Source organism: Ruditapes philippinarum, unplaced genomic scaffold (genome assembly GCF_026571515.1).
Source record: "Ruditapes philippinarum isolate M1 unplaced genomic scaffold, ASM2657151v2 ctg7119_1_1_1_1, whole genome shotgun sequence".
Taxonomy (NCBI): Eukaryota; Metazoa; Mollusca; class Bivalvia; order Venerida; family Veneridae; genus Ruditapes; species Ruditapes philippinarum.
In genome coordinates this window covers 126,255-151,491 of record NW_026863566.1, presented here as the reverse complement: position 1 = coordinate 151,491, position 25,237 = coordinate 126,255, and the positions used below count along the sequence as shown (strand labels likewise).

General features: G+C 33.9%; 2 protein-coding genes across 3 annotated transcripts in view; one reads left to right on the top strand and one right to left on the bottom strand.

Moving 5' to 3' along the window:
• Nucleotides 1–2,662: 2,662 nt before the first annotated feature.
• Nucleotides 2,663–25,237, bottom strand: part of LOC132722514 (peroxisomal targeting signal 1 receptor-like) — a 41,581-nt gene continuing 19,006 nt past the window's right edge. For both annotated transcript variants that reach the window (XM_060707022.1, XM_060707023.1), the window contains 5 exons: nt 10,716–10,786; nt 9,783–9,968; nt 6,550–6,718; nt 5,617–5,774; nt 2,663–4,069 (listed from right to left, as the gene is read on the bottom strand). In XM_060707022.1, coding sequence (XP_060563005.1) covers nt 3,862–4,069; nt 5,617–5,774; nt 6,550–6,718; nt 9,783–9,968; nt 10,716–10,786 — 792 coding nt within the window. In that variant the 3' untranslated portion in view covers nt 2,663–3,861. The remainder of the gene's footprint in view (nt 4,070–5,616; nt 5,775–6,549; nt 6,719–9,782; nt 9,969–10,715; nt 10,787–25,237) is intronic.
• On the top strand, nt 13,562–23,872 carry LOC132722508 (transcription intermediary factor 1-beta-like). Its single transcript, XM_060707016.1, has 2 exons — nt 13,562–14,278; nt 21,901–23,872. The coding sequence occupies exons 1-2, from the start codon at nt 13,938–13,940 to the stop codon at nt 22,763–22,765; spliced, it is 1,206 nt and encodes a 401-aa protein (XP_060562999.1). The 5' UTR covers nt 13,562–13,937; the 3' UTR covers nt 22,766–23,872.

The window sequence follows — 25,237 nt, the reverse complement described above, 5'->3', positions numbered from 1 at the left end:
AAGATATATGTGCTCTCACACCAAACACTGTACTGTTTGGTTTAAAAGATTTAGTATGCAACATTGATCTCCCTTTGAATTACAAATGGACGTTTCCAATTTAAAAGCATGACAATTCTCTTACAAATATTTACATGATATGGGCTAAATTATAAACAAGGTTTCCTGTGAGTTTGAATGGTGTAAAGTGATGATTTTTATGAATTTGTGTTGTTTTCAATGCTTCCAAGGAATTACAACTTTCCAGAATGTTTATCCCTTTTGGATTAAGTTTGTTTCCATAAAAAAGTTTATAGTAAAATGCTCTTTCATTTGGCAAGCATATAAAAACCTGCAAAAATTATCTGATTACAAAAAAAAACTATTTCCATTTTAAAGGGGACATACTTCTTACTTAAGGATTGATCATCAACAAATAAAATCATAGGGATAATTAAAACACACATTCCAGTTAAATCTAAACACAGATTTTAATGAGAGTTCAAGTTAACCACATTAACCAAAAATTTTAATAATTGTCAAAAAAAAATTAACTAATATCTAAGTTAACAAGCGGAGTAGTGTAAAATTGTACTGTGTATACTTAAGCCGCATGAGTCAAGTAAATCAATTTTTAGAAAAAATGCACTACAATTATAACAAAAGTAAAAAGATTCAAGTTTCAAGTAATAATTTACATGTTATAAGTGTTTAGTAATATGCATTCTATTAACAATTAGTCGCTGATTTTGCAATAATTATCGCAATATTTCTACTGCGTGACTTTGGCCTCAATTTCAAATACATTTTTAAAATGTTCTTGTAAATTAGCTTGAATTTGGAGGCATGTTGCTTGAAATATACAATCTTTTGGGGTTTTTTGGCCAAGAATTTATCAAATACTTCCACATGTTTAATTTGAAAAGTGGAGCTTAAAATGATATTAAAATGAGTTACATGATTTAATATAAAACAAGCAAATTCATTGAATTTATATCCCCCGCCGAGTACTGGTTATTATTAGCACAACAACTGAAGACATAAGGCTTTATTTATATATTAATCATGGCATAAACAGTAATATTCTTTGAACTTGATAAATATTCAGGGCAATAACAGAGCCATAACTTTGTGTTTATACTGTGCTCCTCTTAGTTCACGGTACTTAACACTTTAAAACAGTAAAGAACACAAACAATAAACTTACACTACAAAAACTGTCATAAACTGTATCATTTAGTCATTTTTCTGCTATATGACACAAGGAAACAACAATATATTCAATCAAAATTAGTTTTAATTTGTCAGATGTAAACAGTGTGTCGGCCGTTTTGAAAACATTATGTCATCATTTACCTCGCGGTAATGGTGTTTTATTTCAGTTTTTTCATGTTTCAGTTAAAATTTCTTTAAGTTATTTTGCATAATTTTAAATATTAAAAGTATTTTTACATTGTAACTCAAAATTTATTTTTTCAACAAACAAGAACATTTAGGAAATGATGATTGTTTCAGACGTACGCCCAATTTTAATGGACTATTGTTGTTTTTTGCAGAAGTTTGTAAAATGTTGTTCAGTTTTACGTAAAATTCTATAGATTTAAATTATTTTGCACAAAACCTTTGTTGTTAAGGTGTTTGAATAAAATATGTCAATTCTAACCAATTACAACACTGGTCACATGAAAATATGCCATTACCGTGAGATAAATGATGACGCGGAATTAGTGATGTTGAGTATAATAGTAATATCTGGAAATGCCAATGAGATGTATGCATACCACATAACTAATAAAGGGCCATAAATCTGAATTATAAGTATCTGACCGGAACAAGGCGACTATATGCACATCTCCTCTTAGTATCCCATAAAATTTCATTGAATTCCAGCCAGTAGTAACAGTTAAGTAGCACTTGCTCTGGTTGTATACTGCCTAAGTTATTAAGGGTCATAACACTAAATTAAAATGTCTGACCCGAACAAGGCGACAATATGCACATCTCCTCTTGGTATTGAAGGTTCCAATAAAGTTTCATTGAATTCCAGCCAGTAGTTGCAGATAAGAAGTGAGGAAACAAATATTATTCTATATGGATACTGCATAACTAATCAAGGGCCATAACTCTGTGTTTAAGTGTCTGACCGGAACAAGGCAACGATATGCGCATCTCCTCTTGGTATTGAAGATTCCCATAAAGTTTCGTTGAATTCCAGCCAGTAGTTGCAGAGAAGTAGTGCGGAAACGATTTTTACTCTATATGCATACTGCATAACTAATCAAGGGCCATAACTCTGAGTTTAAGTGTCTGACCGGAACAAGCCGACGATATGCGCATCTCCTCTTTATATTGAAGATTACCATAAAGTTTCGTTGAATTCTAGGCAGTAGTTGCAGAGAAGTAGTGCGGAAACGATTTTTACTCTATATGCATACTACATAACTAATCAAGGGCCATAACTCTGAGTTAAAGGGTCTGACCGGAACAAGCTGACGATATGCGCATCTCCTCTTGATATTGATGATTCCCATAAAGTTTCGTTGAATTTCAGCCAGTAGTTGCAGAGAACTACTCTGGAAACGAAATTTAGACGGACGGATGGACGGATGGAAGGACGGACGGACAATGCCAAAACTATATCCCCCTCCCGATTCCATCGGCGGGGGATAATTAGCTTTAAACACTCATTATGACTCGAGTCCAAATATAACAATGGTGTATCCTAACATTATTTTACTTAAGTTAAGTTGTTAGTACATAGTAAAACTAAAAACTGATGGTAAAATTTCATATAAAGTTATTCTACAATATATATGTAACAATTACATTCAAGAAAGTACAATTTTTCAACATGTCTAGAACCACACCTGAATGCTCTCCCATGCTACAGTGCCACAGCTGAATACATTGATGGCCAAACTCGAGAAAAATAGAACAATCTATATTTAGAATAAGTGCCCTTGACCTTTAACTTATTGACCTGCAACTCTCCAAAAGTTAAAAGTCCAAATTAAGGTCCCTAATTATCTAAGATAAATCAGGTCACATGTTGAAAAGTATTAAAATCTAATTATAACATCTGAGAATCTGATACAGACCAATTCAATGATGTGATAGTTCCATGTTATGTAGGTAGGTAACAAACTTTTTCTTTAGCTAGATGTCATAACATGTAACAGTGAGCTAAAACAGTAACTGTGACAGAGAAGGACAAAAAATAAACAAAAAAACATCAATTAAAATACACATTTACACCTTTCCTAAATCAATGAATTATTTCAAAATACATTAACAAACAAAACAATCAATTCATAATCATAATGATATGTTCATTAATTGTTAATCAAATATCAATTTAAGAACACCTGGCAGGCAATCAGAACAATTATTATCAGTAGTCACACAATTGTTAACATTCTCTACAGATTTACCTCCCTTTACCACATCAATATCACACGGTTTTGCATAACTAACTCTAGATTGAGAATTAACTTCCGACTTGTTACCATCTAGCTTTGTTGGAACATTTAAATCAGTCTGACTAACAATAATCTCTTGTGGTTTAGATACTGTTGCATATTTCTTTTTACTTTTCTTGTTATCAGAGCACTTTATTCCATTCTCAACATTTCCTCTTATCTCAGTTAAATCAGTATCTAAATCACTACTAATCTGAGCATTTTCATCATTTTGTAAACTAGAACTACTTTTATCTGTACAGAAATCTCTTCCCCTGATGATTGTATGGAAGTCTGTTCCCCTGTGACGCGAGTTTATATCACCGTGTACATCGCAACCAAACTGCCGTGCCTGTGATAAATTTGAGCCATTTAAATTTTTATCCACTGAAACATCAATACACTTTCCATCATTTGAACTCCATCAAGAGTTTGAATTCAATCCGAACTCGTTATTAAGTCCATCAACGTCTTTATTATCACAGTATTGGTAGAGTTCCGGCCGCCCCATGAGGGAGATGGCCATACGTAATGTGCTCCAGATGTTCTGTGACATCACAGACTGCGGGTCCTTCATTCCGTGGCTCTGTTTCTGCATACTTAACGCAGCTAGAAAATGCTCCACCGCCTCCCTGATAAATAATGGAACTAAATTTTATATCTGTAGTTCATTTTAATAATATATATTTTATATTAGGAATGGCAACAAGTAACCGGTTTAACGAGTACTCGATCAAATGTCGGAATATCGGTTAACAAAATTGATATTCGATAACTCGGAAAAAATTTAATTTCTACTTTTTGCCATTTAGAAAGATTAGTTCAGAAATACGGAAATGTACACGTATCTGTATAAATACTTGTTAAATGCAATCAAAGCATCCTTGCAGAGGTGTGAAAATGATATCGTAAGTTTAACGAGGCGATCAGCAGTTTGACACGCGTATGGGATTGAACACAGTCCTGTGTCGTTTATGTCATTCGGCCTGTTATGATATTTAATCACCTTTAAATATTAGACAGTTTGTAGCCGAAACTTGTTAATTATATAAACGTAAATATATATACGGAATATTATGTTGTAGCTTTGTATTTTGCTATGATCAGCGGTGGAAAAATTGATATCATACGAGACCGAAGGTCGAGCGAAATATCAATTTTCCAAAATTGAGAGTAGAAAAATGCATAGGCTACAACACAATTTTCCTTTTATTATATACCGTTTCGTTTGAATTATAAATTATTTTCATTATACTACACTTCTATAAGAAATTTCAGAAAAATGAAATGTAGCTGTCAAGGAATAAATTTATGACCGACGGATGAATACGTAATTTTTGCAAAACCGGCCACGCCTTTTATAATTTTGGTTTCCGTTTCCAAATGCTACGTTTATACAACCAACGTCAAAAATAGTCCGGCACTTCCATATATGGTACCGTATTTGTCACTAACATAATACAGAATTTTCTATCCGTTGAAGCGTATTTCAGTTCATCCTGTATTTTAAGGAGAAAATTTGTAGGTATATAATAAATGCTGTCATTGACATTTCTTATGTTTATATATATTTATATATGTATTTCTTGCAATCCTATTTATAGTTACGAATTCTATAAATTAAAATAGAAAACGAAAGTAGCATGCAGACGGTGTTGATATTGTATGATAAAACTTTAAAGATCATTGGAAACCATCCGAGTAACCGAGTACTCGATCGGAAAAATGACCGAGTACTCGAGTTTTGATTTTGATATTCGTTGCCATCCCTATTTTATATTATAGTTAAATTAAAATAAAATATATAAATGTCAGTCACTGATAAAATAACTTTGAGTTATAACTAAATCTTATATTTTCATTTTATATATACAATGTACATGTATATTTTATTTTCTTGTTAAAATTTTTGGATGCATGGACATCTATTTGAAATAAACTACATGTATATAAATGTCAGCCATTGATAAAGTAACTTTGAGTTAAAACTAAATTTTATATCTTTAGATTACGTCTACAATGTTTATTCTATATTCTTGTTCAATTTTGGGAGATATACAAGTACATATATTTAGAATAAACCAAAATGAATTAATATCAACTCTTTCATGATCATATTTTCATGTCTAAATTATTTAACTTGTGTATGTTTTCTATGGTAAAGCTGACAATAACTAACCTGTGAGCACCTAGATTTATGCATGCTATACCAAGGTTATATCGTGATCGTATAAAGCCGGGAGATAGATGCAATGCATTATGGTACGCGTCTACAGCCTCCTCGCTACGACTACCATTAGCTAACGTTGCACCAAGTTTGTTCCATAGCAACGCATCCTAGGAATGACATACAAAAAATATTAATATATTTACCACAGCTATCATATGATTAACATACAAAAACTTTACATACCAATAAGACCATTTATCATATAGGGAAATTTTCAAAATATGTATTGACTGAAGAGCCAACAGTACTATCTATGGCCTGCTTTGGTGAGTAATGTAAAATATATTACCCCAACAGGTTAAGGGGTAATAATTTACACTCTAGACTGATAAGAAAAACAATACCAACAATTTCGGTAGGTTTCTTCTCTGTTAACAAGTTACATGTACATGGTGTTTTTGATAAAAAAAAATATAACATTAACTTTAGACTATTTCTTATTTTCTGCTTTTCTAACAATTAACCGTGTGTCATTGATCAGAACAATTATAGCATTCCCCTTTTTCAACCATCATTTACAACAGCTATTAAAGTTTATTGCTATTTAAAATTCTGAAATTTACACAGTTAAGTCAAGCCAGTGTCATCTAGTGAAGGTACATTTGAGGTCACCATTGCCCTTTAAAGTGTTTAAACTAAATATCTGTTACAAGAAATCATGTTTGAATTTTTTTTAAAGTTAACTTCCAAAATGCCTGTATGAAATAATAATGGAAGTTCTATTTTATAATTCTTTTGAAAATTGACCATAAAATTATAGAAACAATAAAATTTGACATTTGATAAATTTTATGAAAATATATTAAGATATAGCTTAATACCATTTAAAAGTTAAAGGCTAAAACATCAACTAAACTTGTACACATCAAATGTTACAAATACCTTTGGCCTGACTTGTAACGCAGCTGAGAAACAATCTACAGCTTTATCGTATTCCCCGCTCAAGTTGAACAAAACTCCGAGACCACTCTGTACGTCCGCGTCTATTTCACCCTGAGACACTGTACGTGCTGCATTGATGTAAAGATCCTGTATCTGCTTATGTTCATGACTGTAACAAAATCAGGTCACTATCTTACTTAAACTTATCCAAAGGTAACAGGACGTCTTGTTAATTAACCGAATCAACAAATTTGCTAGGAAGAAATAAGCATCTACAGTAGGACAGTGTTCTCAACAATTCTAAGTACTTAACAATAAAACAAAAGCCTATATAATTTAAATTAATGTAAAATTTGGTAAATTAAAAAAAAGCCTTAACCCTTAACCTCATATATACGCGAAACAACGCACTTTCGACCCCACCCCTTTTTTTAGGACTGAAATAGTGAAAAATGTCCAATTTTTGGACCCAAAACACATGTTTTTGTTTGAGAAATGTTGCTAAAAAAAGTGAGCACTTTTTCGGCGCCGCCCCCCATCCAAAAGATACATCAGGGGGTTGCCAGAAGGGGGATGTGCCCCCTTCTGTTTGGGGGGTTTGAAGGGGCCAAGAAAATTTTGGACTTGTGAGAGTCTAAAAATGACCTAAGGTCGATCATAAGGTAACATGTAACCAACACTGCAAAGCCTTTGACTCTATCTCAATCCCTTGAGAAGTTGCAGCACTTTGAAATAAATTTTGATGGAAAAAATCGAGGCAAAATAGTGATTTTTGGCAATTTTGAGATGTTTCCTCGTTGCCATGGTAACAGGAAATTTAAGACTGAGCATGTCGCTACAAGGGCAATGGTCCAGTCAACATTTGTGCCAAGTTTGATTAGTATTGAAGCATTTTTCATAGTTTCATAGCAGTTTGAACTTGTAACAGGAGGCTTTTCAGTGAAAACGGCCATTTTTCACAATATGCTCATGAGGGAAAGGGTTAATTCTTTCAAAATACAAGTTAGAGTTAAGGTGACGTTCTTTTATGCTCTTAAATAAGTGTGTGAAGTATCAATCCATTTCCTTCGATAGCTTTGGAGATACCAACTTGCACTAAAAAAACTTTAAGAGTGATGCTGACACCGACACGGACAATGGGTGAATATAGTAGCTTTCCCTATTCTTTAAATAGTCAAGCTATAAAGGAAAGTGACACAATTACTAAAATTTATTTCAGGTATTGATCAGATGGGAAACCTTTTTATCGAACACTTGATCAGTCATGTATTATTAATAATTTACTGTTACCATCATTTTATTACTGACGTAAGAGAAAGATGGAATCACATAAACTTGCCGGTTTACCAATTCAGCTAACTGGCTGCTAACTAACTTTCTCCCATTAATTATTAAATAGCTATATAAAGTGAGACATACATATTTTATCCTCAGTAGGTTGAACCCCCACTCGACCACCAACATCAACCCCTCCCCCACCCGTCCATCAACATAACACAGCTAACACTTCCATTTGAACTAGAACTATCACTAAATGTGATTAATACCCCAACAAGACTGCTTCGGAAATGAGGATGTTACTAGTAACAGAATACCTTGTACAAGAATTGAAATATAGAGTTATGGTAATGGGCAATTAAAGATAGTTGTGGTTCTTATATGTTGCATTTCCTTTCAATGTAGTTGGCCATTGATGAAGTTTAATTGAATTACTCTGTAATTAGTCCAGAAAGACAAAGAAAAGGAACAAAGGGCAATAACTCTATAAATACTGAAGATAGAGTTATAGTTCTTGTGCACTGCACTTCCTCTTATTGTGCTTGACCATTGTATGAAGTTGTTTTGAATTCCAACCATTAGTCTCCAAGTTATGCTCTTGACAAGGAAAAGTATTAAAGGGCAGTAACTCTGTATTTTGTCAAAATGGAGTTATGGCTCTTGTGCACGGCACTTCCTTTTAATGTCCTTGACAACTGTATAAAGTTGTATTGAATTCCAAACAGTAGTTTTCAAGTTATGCTCTGGACAAGGAAAAGTAACAAAGGGCAATAACTCTGTAATTAGTCAAGATGGAGTTATGGTTCTTGTGCACTGCACTTTCTCTCAATGTGCTTGACCATTGTATGAAGTTATATTGAATTCCAACCATTAGTCTTCAAGTTATGGTCCGGACAAAAAAGGCAATGGAAAAGTAACAAAGGGCAATAACTCTGTAATAACGTTAGATAGAGTTATGGTTCTTGTGCACTGCACTTCCCCTTATAGTGTTTGACAATTGTATGAAGTTGTTTTGAATTCCAACCAGTAGTTTTCAAGTTGCCCCGGACAAGGAAAAGTAACAAAGGGCATAACTCTGCAATTAGTCAAGATAGAGTTATGGTTCTTATGCACTGCACTTCCTCTCAATGTGCTTGACCATTGTATGTAGTTATATTGAATTCCAACCATTAGTCTTCAAGTTATGGTCCGGACAAAAAAATCAATGGAAAAGTAACAAAGGGCAATTACTCTGTAATTACTTTAGATAGAGTTATGGTTCTTGTGCACTGCACTTCCCCTTATTGTGTTTGACAATTGTATGAAGTTGTTTTGAATTCCAACCAGTAGTTTCAAGTTATGCCCCGGACAAGGAAAAGTAACAAAGGGCAATAACTCTGTAATTAGTCAAGATAGAGTTATGGTTCTTGTGCACTGCACTTCCTCTCAATGTGCTTGACCATTGTATGTAGTTATATTGAATTCAAACTATTAGTCTTCAAGTTATGGTCCGGACAGAAAAAAGCAATGGAAAAACAACAAAGGGCAATAACTTTATAATTACTTTAGATAGAGTTATGGTTCTTGTGCACTGCACTTCCCCTTATTGTGTTTGACAATTGTATGAAGTTGTTTTGAATTCCAACCAGTAGTTTCAAGTTATGCCCCGGACAAGGAAAAGTAACAAAGGGCAATAACTCTGTAATTAGTCAAGATAGAGTTATGGTTCTTGTGCACTGCACTTCCTCTCAATGTGCTTGACCATTGTATGTAGTAATATTGAATTCCAACCATTAGTCTTCAAGTTATGCTCCGGACAAGGAAAATGCAACGGACGTCTGGACCGACCGACCACCGGGTGACTCCTATAAACCCCCCCAAACTTTGTTTTTGGGGGTTTAATGAGAGGCAGAGTAAATAGCTTAATTTTGGCTTTATGGAGATATTGTAAAGTTTGAAAAAAGAAAGTAATATACCTGGAAACATAAGATGATACTCTAGGTTGAGCATCTACTGGTTCGGGTACCAGGTGTGCATATTTTGGGTTGTTTTTCAACCAGAGTTTGAGCGTATGACAGGCGTGTGAAGCCAGTGACTCGTTTGTATAACTGACTGCCAGTGACATCAATGCTACGAGGTTACCTGGTTCAAGTTCTAAACATCTGAAAAAGTAAAAGAAATAGAATAATAATCTTTACTCATTGTTTGATCATTTGTCTTAGAAATGAAAGACAACGATAATAAATGAGTTTCTTTTGGTAAAAACATACTTAAGCTGTTTTTTAAACAAGTTCTTGCAATTTATATAAATCTTTTTCATTTCTTGGAACCAACCAATACTGATGTTATATGAAGAAACACAGTGGTGACTTGATTAGAGCTCAAACCCATGATCCCTGGGTTGAGAGGCAGACACCTTAACCACTAGGCCACTGCTAATTTTATTGAGTCAATTTATATCTCTTTGTCACACCTAAGTAATTACCCTGTCACACACTGCAACTATTTGATAGATTTAAGTTTGATTGTACTTTATGACATTGAATTGACAAGTGTGATGATATCCCTGTCCTGGTTGAGTATGATGATTTATCATATATCCGTGCCCCGCTTTTGCGACTTCATAAAACTGATATTGCACGGTTGTACATATATTTGACGTGATGTTATTTGCATTATAAAAACACAGTGTATAGATGTGCTAAATGTTAGCATTACTTTTTACTAATGGACGCAGACTTTTAATACATCCTTGTGCTTCTGCAGGTGATAATGCATGCAAAAACGGTACATTATTCCTCTATTAATAACTGATAGTCTGGTAAACTGCAGACATATACCTATAACAAAATGGACAAATTACCTTTCCATTAGAAGTTGATATAGAATTTAACATACAATAAACATACTTATTTAGTGCAGAAATGGCTGCTGGTTCTTGTTCATTTTCAGCTTGTGTTGTACCCAGATACTGCCATGCCTAGAATATACAATTAAACATGGTGTAAATTATCATAATCATAATAAATTTCTCTGTTTTATTGATTAATTTGTGATTTTTAATTTCTCAAAATTGCCACAGTTGTGTATTAGTTCATGTACAGAATTATTAAAAACCTTGTTACAACTTTCTGTGGTAAAAAAGGCGGCATGGCCAAGTGGTTAACGCATCAAACTCGTCATCAAATGATCGCTAGCCGATGTCACTGGCAAGTCGTTGTTTTCTTGAGCAAGAAACTTTACACTCATTGTTCAGGTTGGTTCCAGGAACGGATTCGAAAGTGTGTCTATTAGCTTATAGCTTCTTACAAAAATAAACTAAATTAAATTCTGTATATAAACCAAAAGTTCAGCTGAAACAACAGAGATTTCACAAAGGGGAATAAGCTAGTCACAATACATGCTAGAGTTATGGATCTTTGCCAGTGATCTTCAATTTTTATCCTTAGTACATGACTGTGTAAAGTTTCAAAACAATACGGACAGTTGTTAATAAGATGTAAAGCTACATGTGAAATGGTCTTTAAGCATTTCGCCAACCACAAAGCAAGGGTGAATAGAATTTCCCATAATGCTCCAAAAGCTGAGCTAAAATACTTAAAAGGACTCCACTAAGGCTTTTTGACATGAAGAGATTGGAAATATTTTGTTTTCCAGACTTTTGTACCATTTGATGTAGGTCTGGACTAATAATTTGTTAGAAAACAAGAAGGCCACGATGGCTCATATATCGCTCACCAGAATATAAATACTCTCCATGACAAGGAAAAGGTAATATTGTAAACTATAAACAAAAACAGATATAAAATCTAAATCTTAAACTGATATCACAAAGTTCATACTTGTATCTGGAATAGTGCACATGTAAAAACATTACTGGTTGCTTTTGCTAATGGAAAAAACAGTTACATAAGAAGTCACTGGTTGCTGTACAAGATAAATGGTTTCATTGGAATTCAGTGCTTGCTATGAAATTTAATGGTAGATGGTAGATAGATAATGCTTGCTATGGTAGCCCCTGGTTGCTATGAAATTTTACAGTTCTATAAAGTAAATGTCTGCTATGAAACTACTATAACTCGACCATAGCCTTTGTTACCGTATACTCAATCTTGAATTTCCTGTTACCATGGCAATGATTTAAGGGACATCTCAAAATTGCCAAAAACCACTATTTTTTTCATCAAAACTGATTTCAAAGTGCTGCAACTTCTCAATGGATTGAGATAGAGTTTAAGGCTTTTCAGCGTTGGTTACATGTTAAACATCAAACCTTTTAAACAGATGAATTTTTCTTATTGACCTCTTTTAGAACTCGGAACATAAAATCCATACTGGTTTCCAAGCAGTTACCAGGCTCTAGCAGTTTTCCGCTACTCTTTATCATTTTCGACCAGTACAGTATATTTTGACTGATAGAGTATATGTGTTACTTTATGAAATCAAAAGATGTTTGTTTTCAAGACAACACTGAAGTTAAAATAGTACAGTGGTTTATATATTTTGAAGTTCGGCCTGTTGTTCAAAGTTACCTTAGAGGACTTGCAACATATAGAAATAGGCGAAACTTAGATAATTCCAGTTTGTAAGCTTATGAGCAATAATTGAGTTCCACCTCTAAGATTCTTTAAATCAATATATTTGCAGACCACACAGAAAAGGTTGGACAATTATATTTCTTTGACATTGCTTACTACTGGTACGGACTTAAATTCAAAATGAAAAAAGGTCTGAAAAACTGCAATGAAATTTAAAATCAAAATTAATCACCACTAATTAGTAATTAAAGTTTGAAGAAAATTCCACAACATGTTTTCTTTGTTCTCAAAGATGAATAAATTGCGCATGCGCCACATTTACAATTTAATGACAAGAGTTTAAAACGGAATAGAAGTCATGAATTTCTACTTATTGAAGAGTAAGTATGCAGAATGAAACTGAAGATTTGACCATCTTGTTCATAAAAATTTTTATAAATAAAATTCAAAAATCTTTCAATGAATTTGAGAAAAGGTGTTAAATTTCAGGCCAATATTGTTAAATTTCAGCCCCATATATTCCTGTTAATAAGTATAGTTAAGGACATAAATGAAAGCCTGGTAATGCTGGAAAATTAGGTACCTTGAACTGTGTTCTGTCAAAGTGGGTACTCATCCTGTGACAGATTCTTATCTAATTTGTAAAAAATGGCGACTTTTTGTATTGAAAACTGCTAGGAAACCAGTATATTTTCAATAAATAAAATAAAAGTACTTAAATATTTTCACTTGCTTAATTTCTAAAATCTGAATCCTATATTTGTATAAGCCCAGTGACTTTTCTGCTTATATAACAGACTTCGATAAAAGGCCTCTTCCCAAATGAAATTTTCTTTAAAATCATGCAGTTTTCCCAAAAATCTGAACTCACAAGTTTATTTACTTACCAAATTAGCAATTATAGCAATAATTTTTCCCAAAATCAAGAGGCTAAGGTCCTTTCCCAATTAACTGAGAAAAATCACTGAAGACGTGCTTTGATAATGAGGTCTAATTAGAATATTCGATGGACAAACCCTCATATAAGTCGTATTAAAAACAGCAAAAGATACTCATAGCCAATCAAAGCTAATTAATTGAATTCTGACAAATAAATAATTTTGATATTGTAACAGCTCAATTTTGAATGTGTCCTAAATACAACAAAAAAAGGACACTACTTGCTTTGCCAGTAGTAAGATATTTTCTTCCGTGTTATATTGATTTAAATGTTAAACCAGCCCTATGTAAACACTTTATTATTTATATACCTTAAAGTTTAACAATTTTGTAGTGAATATGAATAAACTTTAGATAATGTTTCACCAGATAAAGTTAGACTTTGTGCAAGGAGGTATAAGGGCAGTTTTGATAAGTTAAACCCAAAGTAGGTCAAATCATTTAGACATTATTTAGCAATAGGAGAAGCTTTATATCAATGAAAAAAAAATGTAGAAATCTATATTTTTCCAGGTGTACAATGTAGAAGATTCATAAGGCTTTCAGTTCTCTTAATTATAGAGTTAAAATAACTGTGAAAGAAATAGGGACAATTTTATCGATTTTACAATGTAAATAGATCAACTAACAAACGTAGTCAGGGAAAAAGACAAAATGGCTACAGGTGGACAAATTGATACGGATATACTTTCGGATGAAATATTTGACGTATTATGTTCAATTTGTAGAAATGAAGGCAGGAACACTGAAGGTGAAAAATACTGTGTAGATTGTCACGATTATTTCTGTGTTAGTTGTGTCAAAGTTCACAGTAAAGTGCCTGTATTAGCTGGTCACAAGGTATTGGATAAATCTCAAGTTAAGTCGGGAACCAGTATAGGTCTGCAAAGGGCACCAGCAGAGAGATGTGACAGACACAGTCATAAACACATTGATATGTACTGTAAGAACCATGATAATGTTGGCTGTTCTACATGTATGGCAGTTGATCACAGGTAAACTATAGTATTTAAACAAAGATAATTTTAAGAAAGTATATGGAATATTTAGTATATTATGGAGGGCGTTCGTTGCCAAAATTCCAGACATGTAAACATGTGTTCCTTTTTAAAATGACTTTTGAAAATGCGAACTTGTATGCCTACCATTTTTATTGTAAACCTCTTAATTCAATCTTTTATTTGAAGGTTACCGCCTTTATATAACAAGTTTACATATATATCGTAACAACTGACCTAACATCTAAAACGACAACAAATTTACAAGTTCGTATCTTCCATTGCATGCAATACATATGCATGTTTGCACACTAAAAGATCTGAAATATACAAATGAAACGTAAAACTCGAATACGGAAAATAGAGTTTAAGAAAACGTGTTACCACTTGTAGAACTACAAGAGTACGTTAACACAGTAACATGTTTAAAATGACAAAAGTAGATTCACAAAGTTAAACGATTTTAAGTCAAGCATAACGCTCCGCCCCTCTCGGAGTATTTACGACCTTCTATTGCGGACAGGTATAAAACGGCGCCTCTCCCATATTTTTAAATAAAACTGAAGGACAACATACGGCATTTTTCATAAAATATATATGTTACATTTGTAACAAAAGTTTTGTCAGTAGCAACATCACTTGAAAATTGCTGATTTTACCATTTATGATGAAGATAACTTATGCATTACCTTATTTTTAACATCGTGTTCTTATCAGTTACAAATTATTTATCAATTTAGTGATTAGCCTGTCCGTGCTCTGCCTAGTGCCCTGTCCTGTGTTTTGTTTTGGGTCCGCCTTGGCTTCTTGCCACTTGTTCTTGTTGCTGGGTCATGTGGGGTTGCGTTCATTGAGCGCCGCCTTTCCTTGTTGATCTTGTTTATCATATATTCCTGAGAAACATCGGCGATTGGGAAATTTTTAGGGGAAACAATGACCAACTTCAAGGGAGTAATTTATTAATAATGTAAAAAACCACCCAATATTCTTATTGGTATCATTGAAAAATGTATTGGCACAAATTTCATTTTCAACAAAAACTATGCAAGTATATTTTAAAGCGGCCACCGAGATTTCCTTTCCGAAATCAAGAAAATACTTATCCGTAGCACATATGTACAATCTTTAATAAGGTATTTTCAGTATGAATAAAAACTTTTTGCACTTGTTTATTATCCCTCATGTACAGACTCAATCAAACCGAGTCTGCAATTCTTATGTAAGTTTGTAGTGATTAATGCTTCCGAGGGATCACTTTGTTTCCAGATTTTTATACTTCACAACAGCAGGTTTCAAGTGCCGTGAGGCAGCTGTAAAAGTTGCCCCGTACTTCACTTCAGTGTTGTTATATTTTTCTGGTCTTTCGGGATCATTGATGCCAGCGCTATTAAGTGTTGAGAATTGAGTACCGTTCAAGCTGGTGCTAGGGGGCGTGAGGCATGTTGCACTTGTTCATTATCCCTCATGTGCAGACTCAATCAAACCGAATCTGCAATTCTTATGTAATTTTGTTGTGATTAATGCTTCCGAGGGATCACCTTGTTTCCAGATTTTTAATATACTTGTTCAAAACTTATGGTCTTAACTTCATTCAATATTTATTTTCCTTTTTGAATAAAATATCTAAAGGAAGCGACGGTATTTTTTCCGAATATATGAGTGTGGATTTAAGAGAAAAAAACAACGATAAGTTAGAAACAAAATTTTTAATACTTCTACGTAATTAATTTTCATTTTTAAGGCATCACTAGAAAGTTCATTAAGGATTCTTAAGCACTATTATTTAGTGTTGAGAATTGAGTACCGCTCAATCCGGTGCTAGGGTGCGTGAGGGATGTTGCACTTATTCATTATCTCTCATGTACAGACTCAATCAAACCGAGTCTGCAATTCTTATGTAATTTTGTTGTGATTAATGCTTCCTAGGGATCACTTTGTTTCCAGAATTTTTTACTTGAGTCTAAAATGATCAACGCCGCCTTTCCTTGATGATCTTGTTTATCATATTCTAAAATTATCAAAATTGACCAAAGAAATAAAAAAAAAGTAAGTAGGGGGCGCCATGTTTCTCTTACTGAATTTCAGAGTGTGTTTTGTTTTTTTTTTTACTTCGGGATCATATGCCGTTTTTCATGGTATGGCACTTACGTGTCACATTGAAGGTTCCATGATAATCACCATATTAACACATCTGCGGATGTTTCAAAATTCAAAATTGTACCAGTTCATGTTGAATTTTGCTTAAGCCGGTGCTAGGGGGCGTGGACGATAACTTGCTCTTTCCATTACCGTCCATGAGCAGGCTCAATCAAACCGGCCTGCAACATTCTCAATTTTGTCGTTTTGAGCGTTCTTTAGGGATTCTTATTTTCTCTATTTTACAGAAAGTAACATGATAAACTTTTTAACGAAAAGTTAATTCATTTTGATTTAATTCCTTTTTATTTTGAGGCATTATATAATTATATATCATAAATCGTATTAATCACACTTTTATTTCAATCCAAAATTATCAAAATATATTACGAAATAAAAAAAAAGTTTGGAGGGAACGCCGTGTTTTTCTTACCAATTCGAGAGTGTTATTTTCAGACTAAAAAAAAACAAAAAAATCAATACATCTATTTAATTCATTTTTATTTCCGAGGCACTCATAGAAAGCTTATGGAGTAATCTTTCATTTGATACAAATTATATTGGACTTTTTATAGAAATAAAAAAAAGTTAGAATGGACGCCGTGTTTTCTTTCACTTTATTGAGAAATAGGAGAGAGGCGACGGGTATTATATGGAGGGCGATCGTTGCCAAAATTCCAGACATGTAAAGTGTTCCTTTTTAAAATGACTCTTGAAAATGCGAACTTGTATGCCTACCATTTTTATTGTATGCCTCTTACTTCAATCTTTTAATTGAAGGTTACCGCCTTTATATAACAAGTTTACATATATATCGTAACAACTGACCTAACATCTAAAATAGATAAAAACAGAAACGACCTAAAACGACAACAAATTTACAAGTTCGTATCTTCCATTGCATGCAATACATACGCATGTTTGCACACTTATAGATCTGTAATATACAAATGAAATGTAAAACTCGAATACGGAAAATAGAGTTTAAGAAAACGTGTTACCAGTTGTAGAACTACAAGAGTACGTTAACACAGTAACATGTTTAAAATGACAAAAGTAGATTCACAAAAGTTAAACGATTTTAAGTCAAGCATAACGCCCCGCCCTCTCGGAGTATTTACGACCTTCTATTGCGGACAGGTATAAAAACGGCGCCTCTCCCATATTTTTAAATAAAACTGAAGGACAACATACGGCATTTTTTCATCACATATATATGTTTGCAAGTTGTTACAAAAGTTTTGTCAATAGCAACATCACTTGAAATTGCTGATTTTACCATTTATGATGAAGATAACTTGTGCATTACCTTATTATTTAATATCGTGTTCTGATCAGTTACAAATTATTTATCATTTTAGTGATTAGCCTGTCCGTGCTATGCCTAGTGCCCTGGTCATGTGTTTTGTTTGGGGACCGCCTGGGCTTCTTGCCACTTGTTCTCATTGCTGGGTCATGTAGGGTTGCGTTAATTGAGCACCGCCTTTCCTTGTTGATCTTGTTTATCATATATTCCTAAGAAACATCGGCGATTTGGAATATTTTAGGGGAAACAATGACCAACTTCAAGGAAGTAATTTTATTGATAATGTAAAAACATCCAATACTCTTATTGGTATCATTGAAAAATGTATTGGCACAAATTTCACTTTCAACAAAAACTATGCAAGTATTTGCAAAAATAGGATTTTAAAGCGGCCACCGAGATTTCCTTTCCGAAATCAAGAAAATACTTATCCGTAGCACATATGTACAATCTTTATAACGGTATTTTCAGTATGAATAAAAACTTTTTGCACTTGTTCATTATCCCTCATGTACAGACTCAATCAAACCGAGTCTGCAATTCTTATGTAATTTTGTAGTGATTAATGCTTCCGAGGGATCATTTTGTTTCCAGATTTTAATACTTCACAACAGCAGGTGCCAAGTGCCGTGTGGCAGTTGTAAAAAGTTGCCCCGTACTTCACTTCAGTGTTTTTCTGGTCATTCGGGATCATTGATGCCAGCGCTATTAAGTGTTTAGAATTGAGTACCGTTCAAGCCGGTGCTAGGGGGCGTGTCACTTACGTGTCACATTGAAGGTTGCATGATAATCGTCACTTGTTCATTATCCCTCATGTGCAGACTCAATCAAACCGAATCTGCAATTCTTATGTAATTTTCCGCCGCCTTTCCTTGATGATCTTGTTTATTATCAAAATTGACCAAGAAATAAAACAAGAGGGCCATGATGGCCCTGAGGTCGCTCACCTGTATATAGGCCCCCTGAGCGGGGCCAGTTTAAACCCCAGGGCTTTTATTTGAACAAACTTGGAAGACACTCATTAGAAGATGTTTCACAATGTTAAGTTTTTACTACACACATGTAATGAAAAACAATGATCTCCCCCCCCCCCCCATCCCCCCGCCCCTGGCAGGGGCCAATTTTCATCAAAGGGCTTTTATTTGAACAAACTTTGTAGACATCCATAAGAAGATATTTCATACTAAACATCTAAGCTCTAGCTCATTGGGTCTTTTAAAAGAAGTTTTTTAGTTCTTACTACACACATATAGTTAAAAACAATGACACCCCTGGGCGGGGCCAGTTTTGACCCCAGGGCTTTTATTTGAACAAAACTTTGTAGACGTTTACTAGAAGATGTTTCATGCTTAATATCTGAACTCTAGCTATTTAGGTTTTTTCAAAGAAGATTTTTTTAAGTTTTTACTATATGCATATAGGGAAAATCAAGACCCCCCGGGGCGGGGCCAATTTTGACCCCAGGCTTTTTTTGAACAAGTTTTGTAGACACTCACTAGAAGATGTTTCATGCTTTATATCTAAACTCTAGCTATTTGGGTTTTTATAAAGAAGATTTATTTAAGTTTTTGCTATACACATATAAGGAAAATCAATGACCCCCCAGGGCGGGGCCAATTTTGACCCCAGGGCTTTTATTTGAACAAACTTGGTACACACTCATTAGAAAGATGTTTCATGCTGAACATCTTAGCTCTAGCTCTTTGGGTTCTTTAATAGAAGAATTTTTAAGTTTTTTACTATATGCATATAGGGAAAATCAATGACCCCCTGGGGCGGGGCCAACTTTGACCCCAGGGATTTTATTTGAACAAACTTAGTAGACACTCACTAGAAGATGTTTCATGCCAAATATCTAAACTCTAGGTATTTAGGTTTTTTTCAAAGAAGATTTTTTAAGTTTTTACTATATGCATATAGGGAAAATCAAGACCCCCCGGGGCGGGGCAATTTTGACCCCACGGCTTTTATTTGAACAAACTTTGTAGACACTCACTAAAGATGTTTCATGCTTAATATCTTAACTCTAGCTTTTTGGGTTTTTTCAAAGAAGATTATTTTAAGTTTTTGCTATAACATATATAACGAAAATCAATGACCCCCGGGGCGGGGCCAATTTTGACCCCAGGGCTTTTATTTGAACAAACTTGGTAGACACCCATTAGAAGATGTTTTCATGCTGAATATCTTAGCTCTAGCTCTTTGAGTTCATTCAAAGAAGATTTTGTAAGTTTTTTACTATATGCATATAGGGAAAATCAATGACCCCCCTGGGGCGGGGCCAATTTTGACCCAGGGCTTTTATTTGAAAACAAACTTGGTACACACTCATTAGAAGATGTTTCATGCTGAATATCTTAGCTCTAGCTCTTTGGGTTCTTTAAAAGAAGAATTTTTAAGTTTTTACTATATGCATATAGGGAAAATCAATGACCCCCTGGGGCGGGGCAATTTTGACCCCAGGGATTTTATTTGAACAAAATTGGTAGACACTCACTAGAAGATGTTTCATGCCAAATATCTAAGCTCTAGCTCTTTAGGGTTTTTTAAAAGAAGATATTTAAAGTTTTTTTTTCTTTCGGTTGCCATGGCAACCAGAGTTCTGCATGGAATTAAATTCTTTGAACAATTTTTAAAGGTGACCACCAAAGGAACATTCCTGTGAAGTTTGGATGAAATTGGCTTGGTGGTTTATGAGGAGATGTCATTTAAAGTAAAAGTTTACGGACGGACGGACGGACGGACGATGGACGGACGCCGGACGAAAAGCGATCACAAAAGCTCACCCTGTCACTTTGTGACAGGTGAGCTAAAAAGTAAGTAGGGGGCGCCATGTTTTTTTCTTACTGAATTTCAGAGTGTGTTTTTTTTTACTTGGGGATCATATGCCGTTTTTCATGGTATGGCACTTACGTGTCACATTGAAGGTTCCCATGATAATCGCCATATTAACACATCTGCGGATGTTTTCAAAATTGTACCAGTTCATGTTGAATTTTGCTTAAGCCGGTGCTAGGGGGCGTGGACGATAACTTGCTCTTTCCATTACCGTCCCATGAGCAGGCTCAATCAAACCGGGCCTGCAACATTCTCAATTTTGTCGTTTTGAGCGTTCTTTAGGGATTCTTATTTTCTCTATTTTACGAAAAGTAACATGATAAACTTTTTAACGAAAGTTAATTCAGTTTGATTTAATTCCTTTTTATTTTTAGGGCATTATATAATTATATATATCATAAATCGTATGAAGCACACTTTTATTTCAATCCAAAATTATCAAAATATATTACGAACTTAAAAAAAAGTTTGGAGGGAACGCCGTGTTTTTTCTTACAAATTCGAGAGTGTTATTTTCAGAGTAAAAAAAACCTAAAAAATTCCATAATCTATTTAATTCATTTTTTATTTCCGAGGCACTCATAGAAAGCTTATGGAGTAATCTTTCATTTGATACCAATAATATTGGACTTTTTATAGAAATAAAAAAGTTAGAATGGACGCCGTGTTTTCCTTCACTTTATTGAGAAATTGGAGTGAGGCGACGGGTATTATACCTGTCCGTACATTTCCGTGATAGAAGATCGCAAATACTCAGAGAGAGGCGGGGCGTCATGCATGACTTAGAATCGTCTAACTTTGTGAATCTACTTTTTGTCATTTTAAACATGTAACTGTGTAAACGTACTGTTGTAGTTCTAACGACTGGAACACGTTTTATTAAATTATAATTTCTGCATTCGAGTTTAACATTTCATTTGTGTTTTTCAGGTACAGATATATATCTACAAGTGTGTAAACATGCTTATGTATTATATGCAATGGTAGATACGAACTTGTAAATGTGTTGTTGTTCTCCATGTTAGGTCAGTTGTTAAGATTTACATGTAAACGTGTTATTTAAAAGCAGGTTGCCTTCAATTAAAAGATTGGATTAAGAGGCATATCATTTGCTGTGCACGAATGCAATCAAAAATGCTAGACATACATGTTCGCATTTTCAAAAGTAGTTTTCAAAAGGAACACATTACATGTCTGGAATTTTGGCAACGATCGCCCTCCATAGTATATAGGTACTTTACATAATATTCTTAGACTATCTTTGATATATAACACTAAATAAAATATCATCTCCTCTGTCATCTCATAGCCTCATAAACTGTTTGAACTTATTTTTCAGATTATGTAAGGACACATTCTACATACCAGAATTTATCCAAAACAATACTTACCAAGTTGAATCGAGAGACATTCAAACAAAACTCAAGGAAATAGGCAAGACCCTTGAAAAACAAGCTGATAGATTTAAACAGGATAAACAAAGGCTGTTAAAGAGGAAAGCAGAAATACTGGCTTTTATCAGAAAATTCCGTCAAGAAATCAATGACCATCTTGACAAGCTGGAGAAAAGTTCTATTAATGAGATAGAGAGTAAAGTAAAATGTCTTGAAGACAAAATCGATGACAGTTTAAAACAGCTACAAGCAAATAAGTCCAGGATTAGATCAGCTTATGATAAATTAGCATTTACAAACACAAATCATTCTGAAGTGTTTGTTAATGTTAAGATGGGAGAAGATGCTGCAAATGTTGCGAACAAGTATATGGAGCATGTCAAAATAAAAAGTACAGTAGAAGACATAGAGTTTCAACCTGATAGAACAATACTTACACAGTTAGAACAAAAGAAGACCATTGGTACACTATCAGAGAAACCTTTACAGACAGCTGACAATTTATTTCAGATTAAAGGAAATCAATCATATAATTTAAAAGTTAAGTCGGATAATGTCAGTTGTAATATCAGGAGTGCCTGCTGTATGGAAGATGGTACAATAATTCTAGTTGATAACAACAACAACAAGCTTAAACGGTTACACAGTTACACATATACTGTCACAGACTACTGTGATCTACCTGGAAAGCCATGGCAAGTGTGTATGATCAATAACACACAAGTAGCAGTAACTATTCCAATTAAAAAAGGAAGTTCATTTCATTTCTCTAGAAAGAAATATGAAAACAACAAACAAGCTCAAAACTGATTTCAAATGTGCTGGTCTTGCATATGCAAACAATAATTTATATATCTCAGATGGTAACACATCAGTATATATGTATACATTGTCAGGTAGGAAACTTAATCAGTTCAGTAAGGATCAATCAGGACATAAGCTGTTCTCTAACATATACAGTATAGCTGTCAGTAAGGATGCTACTAGGATTTATGTTGCTGACTGGTATAATGGACTAATAATACTGGACAATAATGGCCAGGTTATAACATCATTTAATGATGGACAATTAAAGAGGGCAGGCTGTTGTTATCTCACTGAAACAGGTAGTGTGCTGGTATCTGGATCTAACTCCAATAATGTTTTACAGTTTACATGTGATGGTGAGCTGATAGGAGAGGTTATAAAAGCTGATAGTGAAAAAAGGGGAATTAGATCAGTCTGTTGTAATCAACAAATGACAAAGATGTGTATTAGTAGATATACAGATGTCAACATTGAAGTGTTTGATATGTAAACAGTAAAACAAATGATTCACAAAAGAAAAATATACATGTTTTTAAATAGATGCCTTTCTCTCAAAATGTTTGCAAAGTGTGTAACATGTTTTATTCATTATAGGTGATAATTTCTTTTGAAATTCCCATTTTTGAATGCATCTGGTTTAACTGTTATTTGTTATATTACAAAAAAAAACTACATAACTGTTGGAAAAATAAGAAAAAGTTCAGATGATGATAGTGTTGTTTAGCTTAACGAGTTCTATAAATTTAGATAGAATGAAGAAATAAACACAAAATGATAAATTTTTATTTATTACATGCCAAAAATAAAAATGATATTCAGTAAAAAGGAATCATTCTTTTCATTGATGCACATATACATATAGTGCAATGCTAATATTTAGCCTATTTTGATGTTTGAATAACACAATGATATCATGTTACATTGTGATGACACTTAGTGTAATATTCATTTTCATTAATGGCTTGCTTATACTTCTGTGCATGAATTAAATAAAATTCTATTCTTAAATCCTCTTTAGTCATTACCTCAACCCCATAATGCATTAAGTTGGGTAAATCATACAAAAACCAAATATCTAAGATAATAGTAAATAAATGATGGCTTTAAAGCAGCATGCCTCCAGAAGATGACAGAAAAACTACTGTCTTACTAATTTTTTCAAAATACCTAGTTGAAAGAAATCGGAGTGACACTTCAAAATGTTAATAGTTTAAAATTTTTTCTCTGAAAACTAACAGTTCGCTTTCCCCCCAATGGAGATAAACCTTCATTTATTATAGTATGGAGTTCTTTCATTTATTTTTCATAGTGCTATGTGATGGTACAGGACAATATTGCAACCTGTGTGTCTGGAACAAATGGAATCAAGATCATATCAAACATAGAGGGAAACAAATGAATTACTTTGGTTTTGCTATTTGTAATAGTTCGTGATTCTAAAAGTTATACTTGATTAATCATATAATATATCTAATAACCAATATAACAATTAAAACTTTAGCTTGAAATATGATTACGGCTTACACATACATTAACCCTTTACCTCATATATACGCGAAACAACGCACTTTCGGCCCCCCCCCTCTTTTAGGCCTCAAATAGTAAAAAAATGTCCTATTTGGGCCCCAAACACGTTTTCGTTTGAGAAATGTTGCTAAAAAAAGTTATCCCTTCTGTTGGGGGGGGGTTTGAAGGGGGGCTGTAGTCCCCCTCATCACCAAGAAAATTTTGGACTTGTGAGAGGCTAAAAATGACCCCAGGTCGATCATAAGGTAACATGTAACCAACACTGAAAAGCGTTTGACTCTATCTCAATCCCTTGTGAAGTTGCAGCACTTTGAAATAAATTTTGATGGAAAAAATCAAGACAAATAGTGATTTTTGGCAATTGGAGACGTCCCCTCGTTGCTATGGTAACAGGAAATTTAAGACTGAGCATGTCATTACAAAGGCAATGGTCCAGTCAACATTTGTGCCAAGTTTGATTAGTATTGAAGCATTTTTCATAGTTTCATAGCAGTTTGAACTTGTAACAGGAGGCTTTTCAATGAAAGCGGCCATTTTTCACAATATGCTCATGAGGGAAAGGGTTAACAAACATTTATATATGACCCTCCAGGGATTTTTCTGAACCTTTGGACTGTGACACGTGACCGTGCTGAATGATTTATTTTCTACTGTGTTAGTAACGCAGTAGATTAATTAAAGAAGAACTAGGTCAATATTGTTGCAAAAGATACCTGTCAAAAGCTTTTGATGGACATGTGGGCCTAAAAGATATGCATAGCAATTAGCTCTAAGTGTAATCTTGACCTTTGAACTGGATTATGTATGAAGCAATACATTTAATGGTGGTGAACATTGTTACAAAGTATCATAACACGAGGGCTATTATGGCCCTAAATAGGTCACCTGGGTCAGAATACTTGTTCATTTGGGTTTTCGGTAGACACACATTAGAAGATGTTTCATGCT